Below are 13705 nucleotides of genomic sequence, written 5' to 3'. Positions count from 1 at the left end.
GTTCCGCGAAAGTGGTAATGTTCCGTATTTATATTTCTGTTTGTGCTGTGTATAATTTGAGTGAAATTGTTAATTTTACTTGACGTTGAAGAGGCACAAGCCGTACCAAGGTTACTTATTGATCGACATTTTTAGCTATCGAAAGGCAGTAACTATTTTTAGTGTCGATAATAGACGTGAACTTTGTTTATGCTTTTAGTAGCGCCTCGTATGTGGTTTTGTGAGCACGACATTGGTTGTTCCCAGGTAAGCAGGGGAAAGAGCACTTTTATATTGAGCAGGCGGTGCAGTTTTCAGTATGTATATCTGATTTTTCATAAAATTGTATTCTACCAGGTTCCATGTGTTTGAAATTCGGTGTGTGTGATTAATCTAAACTTTCTGTGATCTATATATTGGCTAACATTGCAGTATATTTTGGTCAGTAGTATGTACCATGACTCACTGCGATAAAGAGTTTTAATATTTTTATTGAAAGCTTCCTTCTTCTTGGTGTGGAGAATAACATAGTGTTTGAAAGATATTTAGTTTTAGGTGTGGGTGATAATTTGGATAAAACTACTCATGCTAATATTTTGAATAATTCAAAAAATACAGTAAACTCTCTCTTAACGGACACCTCTATACGGACGGTTTTTAAAACAAAAATCATTCTGAGATATACGAACATGTACCCTTTAACGGGTGGACACTTTGTTATTACGAAGACTCTGCAAAAGGTTCGAGAACGGTTTTATTGGGTGAACTGTAAAGATGATATAAAAAGATGGTGCCGGAAATGTGAACTGTGTGCAACCAGTAATGCTCCAGTTGGTAAAAAGAGGGCACCCATGAAACAGTGTAGTCCTATGGAACCAGTAGCAATCGACATTGCAGGTCCACTTATAGAGACGAATGATGGGAATAAATATATCCTGGTAGCCATGGATTACTTTACGAAATGGACTGAGGCCTATGCGATACCAAATCAAGAAGCTAGCCTATTTGGTGTTCCCTTGAGGATCCACTCCGACCAAGGGCGAAACTTCGAGTCAACTCTTTTCCAAAACGTTTGTAAATTGATTGGTGTCAATAAGACCAGAACGACACCCCTACATCCTCAATCAGATGGAATGGTCGAGAGGATGAACCGAACGATGGGTAAACACCTGTCCAAAGTTTTATCAGAACATCAAAGAGATTGGGACCAGTACATTTATTTATTCCTAATGGTCTACCGCTCGGCCGTGAATGAAACTATAGGCCTGATGTTAGGTCGTGAAGTTCGTATGCCCTGCAACAAAGAGTTTGGCTGCAGACCTTCCGAAGAACATTTTGCAAGCGAAGATTATGTCGATCGCCTGAAGTTAAGAATGAACAACATTTATGAACTTGCCTGACAACACATCCAGTTAGCCAGTGACAGAATGAAAGATCAATATGATTCTCGATGCAAGAATGAAAACTATGAAGTAGGTGATCTTGTTTGGCTTTATAATCCACAACGTCGTCGTGGCTTGTCTCCTAAACTGCAAAGACAATGGGAGGGTTCGTATGAAATTAAAAAGAGAATAAATGACGTAATATACCGAATTAAGAAGTTGCCGAAAAGAAACCAAAAGTAGTTCACATAACTCGTCTTGCACCTTAAACTGATGAATTTATGTCAAATGACGCAGAGAGAAAGAGTGCTAGATTTATACTCTGAACAACGTACGTGGGCAGTAAATGATTTTTTTTATAACATATTTTTCCAAATATTTCCTTAACCTAACAGTTTAAATAATCATCAATCATGTTAATTGCGGAAATAATTGTTTTCTTATCGCTAATAACTGCTTATGATAAAAAAGATACTTAGATAATAGATAATATACTTTAAGGTAAGTGTGGCAACTGCGCTTTTCCGGGTCTATGCCAATATATTATTAACAATGTTTTATATAAATATTATTATTTTACAATAAGTTCTGTTCAGTTAAGTAGATTAGTGTTATCACTCCCAAGATATATCACAGAAGTTAACAACACCGATATTTTTTATTTAAACTTTACAGAAAATGAAACTTTTTGGTAAATAAAAATAAATAAAAGTAAAAACTTTTCATTTTTTCATTCTGACAGTGTTCCTATATATTCTGACAATGTTCTTCGCTCTGGTTCCTATAAATTTTCTCACGAAATTACGTGCCGACTATAAAAGCTTTAATCGTAGGAACCTATATTTGATACATACGTACCTATATTTGATACATTTCGGGGAAACTACTATTTGTATGATATAATTTATCATTATGATGTTAAGTTGAATTCAAAATTGCTTTTGTTAAAATAATAAAACTTAAATTATAACTCAATCGAATTTAATGCATTTTTTTATTTTTAGAATGGCACATGTCACGATCCATGGATGTTCCAGTGTAGAAACCAACGTTGCATACCTTTCTGGTGGAAATGTGATGGCGCAGACGATTGCGAGGATAATAGTGACGAGATAGGCTGTTCATTTCCACCGCATCCGCCCATTGACAATCCGACAACGCAAAGACCCAATACCACATGCGAAAGCAATCAGTTCCAGTGTGATAGAGGTGATTGTATTTTAGCTTCTTGGGTATGTGACGGCATGGAGGACTGTTTCGGAGGAGAAGACGAGAAAAATTGTGACTCCTCCGTAAATTGTTCCCGATCTCAATTTAAATGTCAAATCGACGGCAGTTGTATTGCGGTAAGCGTAGTGAATAGATATTTTTTTGTAATACAGATATCAAAGTTAACAAACTCTTTCTCTCAAACAAATCAAAAAAGCTACATATGGCTTCTCTATTATTTGTCTTCAATTAACAAGTACCTTTTCTAGGCAACTGCTGTTTGCGATGGTCATTTTGATTGTCCTGATAAAACGGACGAATCGTCTTGTGATGACAACTTACCTGATGGACCTGGTGCTCCTAGTTGTAGCTTTGGAATGTTTCCGTGCGACGAAACTTGCTATCCATTATACCTTCTTTGTGATGGAAAATACGATTGTAAAGATCGTTACGACGAGAAGGATTGTGCAACAAAAGCGAGAGTCTACCAAATCAGTCAGATGGAAGTTGACGAAAGGTATAGTTTGACAAGGCTATCAACAATTGTTTATGTATACGTAGTTTAAGTTCATCTTTAAAATAGTTTTTCTTTATTCAGTGTTTTTTAAGAAGGGAATTCAAAAATGAAAAAACGTCATTCTACTTCAAACAAAAACCCGATAACGAATTGACCTGTAAAAGTAGTTCGTCATAATATTGTTTTACTTGTGTTTGCCCGTCGCATTCGACAGGGGATCCAATCAATTGTCATCTACAGTCAGTCATTAGCCGTTTCACAGGGCTAATGATAGGGTTTTTTTTGCTTAATTTTATTTATTTTTATTTTATTTTGGTAAAACGTTAACATTCATTACATAGAAAGGTTATCTGCTCAAAGGCACAATGTGCGTTCAGCGTCTGAAAAACACAATTCGTTCATTTTATATTATAGAAAAAGTGGTCCCTGTATAGGAACAACTAAGGGCGTTTTTTTTTGTTGTAAGTGGAACTTCGGTTTGTAAAGACCTCCAATATTTTTCCCAAATCAGCACTAGATCTAAACCTTTTTTAATTTCCACTGGTAGGGAAAAAAACCGGTTCAACACATCGGAGGTTTATTTGCCTCACTTGAAAAATTTGAATTTTTTTTATAATTCCTATATGTGGTTGGATTGGTCTGCACGAAAAGTTTTTAATATATATCACTAGAACCATTCAAAATTGAGTTGAATTTCGAGACTAAATATTACATATTACTAGTACTTATACTACCCAGGACCGAATCACATATTCTTTCTACTAAACGAGATTGTTAATTTGAAGTTTTTTATTTTAGGTTTACAAATGCTACTTCGATATTGGTTAATTGGTGGATTGTTCGACCAACCGGTCTAGAACTTGAATATGAACCTTCTATCAGAAAAATTGGGGAAGAACATTGGAGAAACGAAAGTTGGACCAGTCAACCCTACCATCAATTTACCAACCTACAACCGTTCACTAAATATAACATGACTGTATATGTTAGGATCAAGAATACACACGTAGTCTTCCCACCGGCGATATTTAATGTTTCTTCCACAAGCGAGTCAATTCCAAGTGAACCGTGGAATGTTTCCGCTAGGCAAAGAAATGGTTCACATATATTGATATCATGGAATAAGCCACGTACGCCTAATGGACTTATTGTTTCTTACGAACTGTGCTGGATATTCCCAAATTCAGCTGAGATTAGGCTTAAATTATCTGGCAATGAAACCGCACATATGCTTTCACAAGACTTTGATAATGGACTTAATTACACCTTCTGGGTAATCGCTCGTAATAGAAAATACGAAAGTAAAAAGTCTCTACCGGCTACATTAATATTTGACGGAAAAGCAAGTATAGAAGGTGTTAAAAATATTAAAGTAAAAGAAGAAGATGACACCATTTCTCTGACGTGGGATTATATATATAGTAAGGAAGCAGAAGGATTTAATGTAAGAATATTTACAGATAGACCATATCCCAATCTACCTCCTAGAACCACATCAACTAAAAACATTACACTCAAGTTAGCGCCTGGAGTTAATTATAGAGTTGGGGTGAGTATTCTAGCAATTAATGAAAACCTATGCACTTTCAAACTGAAAATTACCTTAACACTTTCAACGCCATTGGGGTCAGCAATCACCTTAACTGAGATCTAAGGCCTCGTTTATATTCCCAATTATTTATATTTATATATATATATATATATATATATATATATATATATATATATATATATATATATATATATATAAGCGGGGATCCTACAGCTTCTGCCGCTTCCCGCATTTCGATCGCCATCTTTTTCTATCTCTCCAGGTGTCTTTATCAATGGCTCTGTCTTTCATGGTTTCCATAACACCTTGTATCCGAGACTTGGCTGGTCTTCCTCGTTTCCTTCTATTACTTGGATTGTATTCCATAGCTCTTTTTGGCCATCTGTTTTCGTCCATCCTCTGTACGTGTCCATACCATATTAACTGTCTAGTTTCTATTCTTTCAGAAGTTGTATGTACTCTATCTGTTTTTCTCTTCTAATTTCAGAATTAGGTATACGTTCTACTCTTGATATACGGCAAGCTCTTCTCAGGTAGTCCATTTCAACCGTGTCAACTTTTTTCTTTCCTTTTACTGTCATTTGCCAACATTCTGCTCCATATGTAAGTATGGTATTCCCAATTATTTACAATCTGTAATTTAATTACAATAAGTAATAAGTAAACAGTTACAAAAATTATTTGTGAGCTTGGGATATAAATATATAAATAAAATAAACACATAATTAAATTGAGTAAATCGAAAAAACCGCTAAAATCAACCTTTTTTTTTTAATTCCTAACGGTTTTAATTCATGGACCGTTTTAAAGCTGGAAAGATAAATCTCTGAATAATATTTATTTATACTATGTCGTTTAAATAGGCGCATGGTGGATACTGTTCGACGAATATTTTCCAAAATACACTCGCGATCATAAAATCCGGGTCACCTTGAAAATCACCGATATTTCATTTTTAACGAGCTTTATCGTAAATAATAATAACACAAATACAAACTAATGCATGTTTCTGAGAATTGTTGCGGTTTCCTTTGTAACAAAGAATTCCAATAGTGTCGATTTCGCGGTAAAGTGCAACTTCTCAAAATGAACGCTACCTGTAACTCCGCTTGTTTTAAATGTCTCGTTTGTGCTTCGACTTTCTGTTCAAATGCAACGGACAAACATTTATTATTGCCACCATTAGTGTTTATTAGTGCCATTATTAGTGTTTATCTTTTGACAAAAATGCCTTTGACTGTTGTTGAAACGGCACAAATTGTTGCACTTGTAGAAGACGGTCACACTCAACGGCAAGTCGCAAGAACTGTCGGCGTAAGCCATTCTACGGTTCAACGAGTGGTTCAACGTTTTCAGGAGGCAAGTTTGCTAACCAGGCAACCTGGTTCTGGACGAAGAAGAACGACCACGGCACTAGATGACCGTTTCCTTGTGTTTCTGGCTTTACGAAACCGGACCTCAACTGCGGTTATGCATCAAAATCGTCTAGAGGAAGTACGAAATCGCAATTTTAGTGTTGCAACAGTCAGAAGAAGACTTCGTTCTTCTTGACTTTCTTCTCGGGTAATGGCTAGAGGACCGCCACTTCGCCGGGTGCCTCGAGTTGCACGACTAGCTTTTGCTCGAAAATGCGCGCATTAAGGAATTAACGATTGTAGCAAACTGTTATTCTCACATGAATCCCGTTTCTGCCTAACTGGATCCGATGGACGTGTAAGAGTTTGGAGGAGGACCGGTGAACGATTATCACAAGCTTGCATTGCTCCAAGAATGCCATTTGGTGGAGGCTCGGTCATGACTTGGGGAGGTATATCTTCCGACTTCCACACAGAATTACTCTTCATCGAAAATGGGTCCCTAACTGCACGAAGGTACATTACGGAGATTCCGGAAGAACATGTTATGACCAACATGGCAGGGCTTGGAGAAAACGCCGTTTTTATGCAGGACAACGTGCCACCGCACGTTGCCAGGATCAGTATGTAATACTTGGACGAAGTTGGAATTACGAGGGTACCCTGGCCATCTAGGTCTCTGGACCTGAATCCCATCGAACATCTCTGGGACGATTTGAAAAAACGTATTTAAACCCATACACCTCCTCCTAACAACGCACAGGAGCTTATGGATCTGTTAGTGAGAGAGTGGAATAATATACCACAACATGTAATCCGGAGAAAAATTGAGAGTATGCCCGTCGTCTGCAAGAGGTTATTAGAGCAAGGGGAACGATATTAGTCATTGAAATTTCACTGATTTTTTACCACGTTCTGTATTTTCCATTTTTTTTCGTATGTCTGTTTTATCAACAATTTGATTTGTTTTCTGTTTTTTTCAATAAAAACAATAAAAAACCATTTTTTTTCTTTCAAAACAAACATTGATGACAAATAAAAAATACATTAGGCAAAAAAGGTTATTACTGCACCAGAGGCAAAAATATTTAAGAAACTTAAAATTTTCAAGATGACCCGGATTTTATGATCGCGAGTGTATCTTAGTTTGAATATTTTTCCCCGATATTTTGGATAGTTCAACGTATTAATTGAGGTTATCCGATTTTAATATAGAAACCATATTATTAAAATTCAAAATTTGTTTTCTTACACATCTTCGATTTTTATTTAAGTGTAGCGAAAAATGTAACAAACGGCCTCGAAAATTTTCCTGAATACGCGATCCCGGTGTTGAAGCGGAGCACTGGGAGCGAAGTAAAGAAAATCAAAAATATCTTAAAATTTTGCTTGCTTCAATCACCATTACCACTTTCCAAAAGGGGGATCGTGTGTTCAGGGCAATGTTCGGGGCCGTTTTTAAATTTTTCGCCATACCTTATATTTATGGGCAATCTCTGAACAGAAGGCACTTAAAGAAGAAGGGTAATTCAAGGTAGTATATAATTACTTAGAAGATAGAAAAATCGAATATAGAAAATATAAGGTACTGAAACTGTTTTCTTGGGGCAGTAGGCTGTTGCCTACAACACCGCTGCCAAGCAAGTCAACTTCAATTTTGAAATAGAAAATATAGTTGACACCTTTTATTTTACTTGATTAAATCGTCCTATTCCGAATTTCAAATTAAACTACTGAAAATGTATTTTTATTTTTAGATTAACGCATTTAAAAAGGATCTTGTTGGACCAACGGGGTACATCAGTTTTAGAAAAGCAGGCAATCCTCTACCTGAAATCGAATCTTTACAAGTAATAGTTCTAAAAGATATTGGTACAGCTGTAAAGTTGAGGTGGGATAGGCCAAAGTATGCGAAGAAACTAAATTGGTTGTATGGCGTCTATTATGGTATCAACCACCAGCAGCTCTTTGAAAGTAAGTTTTAAAAAATTTCAGGTGATAATAAACAAGTAAATGATCAGTGTATTGTACTGAGTTTATTAGTCTAATTTATTAACTGTATTATTAAAATATTCTAAGACTTAGTTTATTAAAGTCTTTCTTTAATTTGTATAATATTCTTACACTTATCACAAATACTTTAATTTATATTATTTATTTACAATATTTATTTCTGCGTTACAATTCGAAACTCGACGCCTAACACCATGAGAATTCCTCTATTTATATCAAACAGCCGTTAGCCTGGAATCTCTCGAAGCCCAGGGATGTTGACCCTTGAATTGTTTCGAACGGCAAAGAAGAGCGATTTTATACCTCATTTTGTTTATCTCAAAGCTTCTTTGATCTTCGGTCGCGAATGAATTTATTCCACCCTTTTCTGGAGAGTTTCAATCGCAAGTATAATGTTACATGTTCTTTGGCTTTATACATATTATATATAATATTTTTAATTGCAAGTTTAATTGACTGGTGCAAATCTAAAGTTTTTGGATGTCGACGATTTCTCTTGCTTACTTTATTAATCATGTTATTAATTCTTCGGAATGTTCTCTCCGCGATACCGCAAGCATCGCTTGTGCGTTTCTGAACTGCCATAACAGATGTTAATAGACCCATATTATTTTTTTCCAAATTGAAATAATTTTCGACTTTTAGAACTAAACGCCGTTCTTCTGGAGATAGCACTAAAGTGTGTAAAAAGGAGATTACAAATATTATCACACATAGTATTTACACCTTATTTTTTAAATAATATGTTCTTGTAAAGGCATAACTTTGATTATTGGGTAAACCCAATTGGGTATTATACGATACGTCAGAAGAAATAAAAAAAAATTAATATTTAATAAATTCACTATTTAAATAAATATTCCGTAGTCGTACTATTGCAATAAAATATTAAAATCAGTAAACGGTAACTTGTTGAGCAGTACTGATTGAAACAACAGAGCAGTAAAATGTTATTCATCAAGGCAGTGTAAAATATATCGCCGCTTATCTGGTCCACTAGTAATAAAGTTACCAGCATTTAATTGCAAAGCGGTCTTCTTAGGTAAAAAATATTATATCTATCTTCTTTCACTTACTTGTTTATCATTCCAATTTTGCAAAACAAATTGTTTAAAATTCAAAATATTTGTAGGTCCTAGAAATACAACTATAAATGAGAGTATTACAATAACGAACTTGGATTCCTGTGAAAACTACGTGTTTTCTGTTGGTTTGGTTGGTCCTATTGGTTTCGGACCTTTATCCGGAAATATACAACAAGTTAGTACTTCTGAAAATCCCAGGGCTCCACCTAAGAGACTTATAGTTGAAGAAGATGGAAATGATCCTCTTCAGATGAAAATATCTTGGATACCGCCTTGTCCGTCACGCCAACCAGAGTTTTACAAGGTAAATTATTTATTTGTTATTTATAAAACCATTTGTTCAAATTTGGATATTGAAATCAGATGCTAGATGAAATATACAATCTAAACCATGTTACAGTCATACAGATTGGAAAATTCCACTTTGTTTTCAAGGGTAAATGTGCGTTTGTCACGCGTTCCGGCTTGCTAAAGAGCTATACTAAAGAGAGTAAACATAACGTCGCAGAGTATCGCAAAAATCGTCTGCAATGTATTGAAATAGATGGCGTTGGAAGCAGAGCATAGAGAAGTTTAAATTTCTTGAAATTCATTTAAATATATAAAAGACAATTGCAAAATTGACATTGTAGAGGCAGTTGGTATAATAAGCAAGAGCACAGTTAAAAATATTGAAAAGCAAAGAAATAATATTGAAGAAGGGGAACTTTCGTCCTTCCTTACAAAATATAATATAGGTAAAACAAAGAAAAAAGCTATCACCAATTTAGATAATGTCAATACAAAAAGATTTCGAAGACACCTTCGGTTACACCAAAAATTTACAGAAGACTTGAAGTTTGCCGGTTCTAGAGGTTTACATAAAATCGTACCATGGGTTATCGATGGCATAAAATAAAAAGTAATCGAAAATTTCTTACAGAGCGGAATAAAATTCGAGACTTTTTTAAGGCAAATAAAACAATAGCGTTCGGAAAGTCGACCAATTATCAATATGGCCGAAACGTATATAGTATTTTTCATATAAAAATGCGTGCACGTCACAATTTATATAAAGTGACGTCACTTATATTTAAAATTTCCAGAATCTCAACCTTGTGAGTTCAAATTTTCCTAACATAGCTAATAATACGATACCTATACGGAACTGCTCGATCATCATTATATTGGGAATTTTAGAATTATATTGATTAAATAACCAAAAACATTTGTTGTTATTAATAATATAAATTTTATGAAATAACTCAAGTCTAATATTCCACAAAATAATAATTTTAATTAAATATATTAGACAATTGTACGCAACTGATACGGTAATACTTCAAATTTTTTGACAGTTCAGCGTGTGGCAAAATTGTTTAAAGTGTTGCCGCTTTTTTAGAGTAAGAATTTTGTTTATGTTTTGATTTCTTACACAATTTGTTCATAATATATTATATATCAATAAATTGTATTTATAAATACAAATTAAATTTAGATTAATAGCTTTAAAAACTAATTATTGTTGTGTATTGTACAACAATTGTATAAGCTGATAAGCTTTCATATAAAATAGATTATTTTGAACAAGAAATAATGCCGGGACGTTTTTACTATTAATGCTGTAAATAGAGGTAAGTTTAAAATTTAGAATATATAATTTTGTATTAAAATGTTTTCTTATGTATTTTAGTGTGTTGCAGTAATCTTAAAACTAAGTGTATTTACTGTTAATATAATAGTTTGACAAATCGTTGACATTTTAAAAATTCCTCACTTACTAACTATTCTGATGTTTTGACAACGCTGTGGGGTTCTGACGTCGTAAATCTTGAATGACGTGCACGCATTTTTATATGAAAAATACTATATTAACTCCTTCCATACTAATCAAAAAGCTTGATTTGATAGTAACGTTAACGAAGGGTTATGAACACCAGTCTCGAAAGGTCAACGGTTAGTCGTAATTCATGCTGGATCATGGAGCAATGCAAGAAGAGGATAATGTGCATAGTAATATTGAGAGATTTATGGAAAAAGTGGAATTTTATTCACTGCTTTCAATTATACGAAATTTGAAGTCTGTGAATACAAGACATCATTTCTGCAATTAAAAGGTGACGATTTTAAACACTATTCCAAAACTGTGGCTTTCAAAAAAATCCATTTTCCAAAGTGCTAAATTTTGAATTTACTCAAAATTTAGCAAAAACAGAATTTAATGCCCCTTACTAATCCGGTATTTCAAGAACGCGTGGCAGAAAAGCTTCTCGACATGGCGTTATTACTAATCGGAGAGAACAATGCCCTGTTTTCAATAATATACCAACGCTCTTAGCTCCAAAATTTAGCTCACTAAAGATAAAGTGAAAGCAATTGAAAAAACGATGAATATGAGTACATATGCCCGATATTGATAAACAACAATTAAAAAGCATTGAGATTTAGAAACAAAGTTCTAACTGTTCTAACGTTTTGATGCTATTTTTTTATTTATTATGTTTATTATATATGTAAACAAAATAGTTCATACGTTAGCTTATTTTTTCTAGTAATTTATAGTAATGTAATCTTCATGTATTATCAACAGGAAAATATATCTGTAACTTTAAAACTTTGACCACCTGTAACTCAAAATGGCATCCACACAACATAGAACTTTGTTATTCCAAAGCAAAGAGATATTGAAAATTTTTCACCAATAGAATGACACAGTCTCTGTCAACATGTCCCTAAATTAAACAAAAAACAAATTCTTCACTTGGAATCAACTATAAAGTAACAAATGAAATAATTATCAATTTTGGAAATTACCCAGAGTGCAAAATGAACGGTCCATCTCGGACGGTACTTATTAACTCCCAAGATTGGCTTTGTACCGAGTATTTTCTAGATGATCCTCTTCTGGTAGGCATGCCCATCAGCTATTTTATTGCCGTGGACTCCAGTGCCGGTAGTTTATTTCAGGTAGTTAGCTCATCTAACACTAGCCTAGAGACTACCTTAGGGTACCTGAGAGCCCCTATAACCGCTGGACTATCTGTACATATATTGTTTTATTTCGATGGTTTTTAATTTATTTAATTTCTTTCGATTCGGTCATATTCGGATCCCAGCGAGATACTCCAACTTCTTTAATCCGTCAGAAAAATACGTTTTCTCGAGGTCTGCAAAGCAAGCTTTTCTGGTGACGATGTTTCTGGTTTATCGACGTTTCAATTTCTACTTCGGAAATCGTTCTCAAAATACAAACATTCGTAAATTAAACAAATTTTGTTTTTTTGTTACTTGGTGAAAAATTCTTCTAATAATTTAATTTTATCTGACTCATTTATATTGACGATTCAGACATACATTATACATTTTAAAGTAGACGACTTTAAAATGATATTGCCAACAAACACATGCCATGATGACATTAAAAATATCATATTAGTGATTCCATAGTAAATTATGAGGGAAAAACCACGAAAAAAACCTCATAATACTATCCCGACATGGTAAGTATTTGGTCTTGCATTTAGTTTACTTTCAATAAACACAAAATTCTGATTTTATTATGTTTATTTAAAAAACATAAATGATGTATCCTCTATATGTTACCGACTTACTAATACTGATATTTTCCTTTTAATATCGTCCTCTTTTAATATGGGTAACCAGATTACATTCTGCCGAGGAATTTGCGACACAATTGGAATAATTTTTCACCAAGTAACAAAAAAACAAAATTAGTTTAATTTACTAATGTTTGTATTTCGAGAACGATTTCCGAAGTGGAAATTGAAATGTCAATAAACGTACTTTAACCTTTAATTGTGGCTTATTCCCATTTAAATAGTAATTACTTGAACATGCCACCAGAAAATAGCTTCAGAACAATATATTTTACATGTTTTATCTATTTTTCAGATTCTGATTACAGAAAAGAGCACAACGCAGACATATTTCCGTAAGGCAGATGGTTCCCATGCCAACAGCTACGTCTTTAAAGTATTATATGGTGGAATTTATGAAATTAAGGTTGCTACTGACGAACTTAATGCGATATATTCAAAAGCGGTAAAATACTCTGCCCCTGCTATATCGCCACCCGTCGAATTAAGAGTATGTATCATCTAATTTATTTATTTAAAAATACCTGTGTTTGATATTAACTTTTACTAGTATATACTTATCACTCAAAGGCTGCAGTTTTTGATTATCACGCAGAATATTTGGGTTCAATAGCTGGCTCCAACGAAAACATCTAGATATGTTTGAGATATTCAAAAGTCATAAGAAATCTTCCTTCTATGTACCATCTCTACGCAGGTTGGAGACCAGTATGATAAAGTTTTGTCTATTGTCACATGATTGACGTGGACGACTATTCATCTTTAAAAACACTTCTTCCTTGTGGCCTCCACAAAAACAATGTTGTTTGGTTTAACATATTCGAAACATTCTTCTCTACAGCCACATTTCAAAAATTTAACTTGTTGATGTCGCCTTGTTTGAATGGCCATGTTTCGCAACCATACAGCAAGAGTGACCATATACATCGTGATTAATTAAGAATGTCCAATCTGTGAGTTGTAGATTCTAGACCTTAAAATATGATGATTCTGCCCAACATTTCTTATACAACTATT

General features: G+C 34.0%; 1 protein-coding gene across 1 annotated transcript in view; it reads left to right on the top strand.

Annotated features, from left to right (window-relative positions):
- The window catches only part of LOC140441825 (sortilin-related receptor-like), a 148299-nt gene that overhangs the window by 128112 nt on the left and 6482 nt on the right, over positions 1-13705 (top strand). The window contains exons 12-17 of the mRNA XM_072532762.1: positions 2366-2707; positions 2840-3087; positions 3886-4636; positions 7752-7968; positions 9140-9396; positions 12984-13178. Of these exons, the coding sequence (XP_072388863.1) occupies positions 2366-2707; positions 2840-3087; positions 3886-4636; positions 7752-7968; positions 9140-9396; positions 12984-13178 (2010 nt within the window). The remainder of the gene's footprint in view (positions 1-2365; positions 2708-2839; positions 3088-3885; positions 4637-7751; positions 7969-9139; positions 9397-12983; positions 13179-13705) is intronic.

The sequence above is a fragment of the Diabrotica undecimpunctata genome, chromosome 5 (genome assembly GCF_040954645.1).
Source record: "Diabrotica undecimpunctata isolate CICGRU chromosome 5, icDiaUnde3, whole genome shotgun sequence".
Taxonomy (NCBI): domain Eukaryota; kingdom Metazoa; phylum Arthropoda; class Insecta; order Coleoptera; family Chrysomelidae; genus Diabrotica; species Diabrotica undecimpunctata.
The sequence above is the reverse complement of the archived record's forward strand: the minus strand, read 5'-3'. Positions and strand labels throughout refer to the sequence as shown.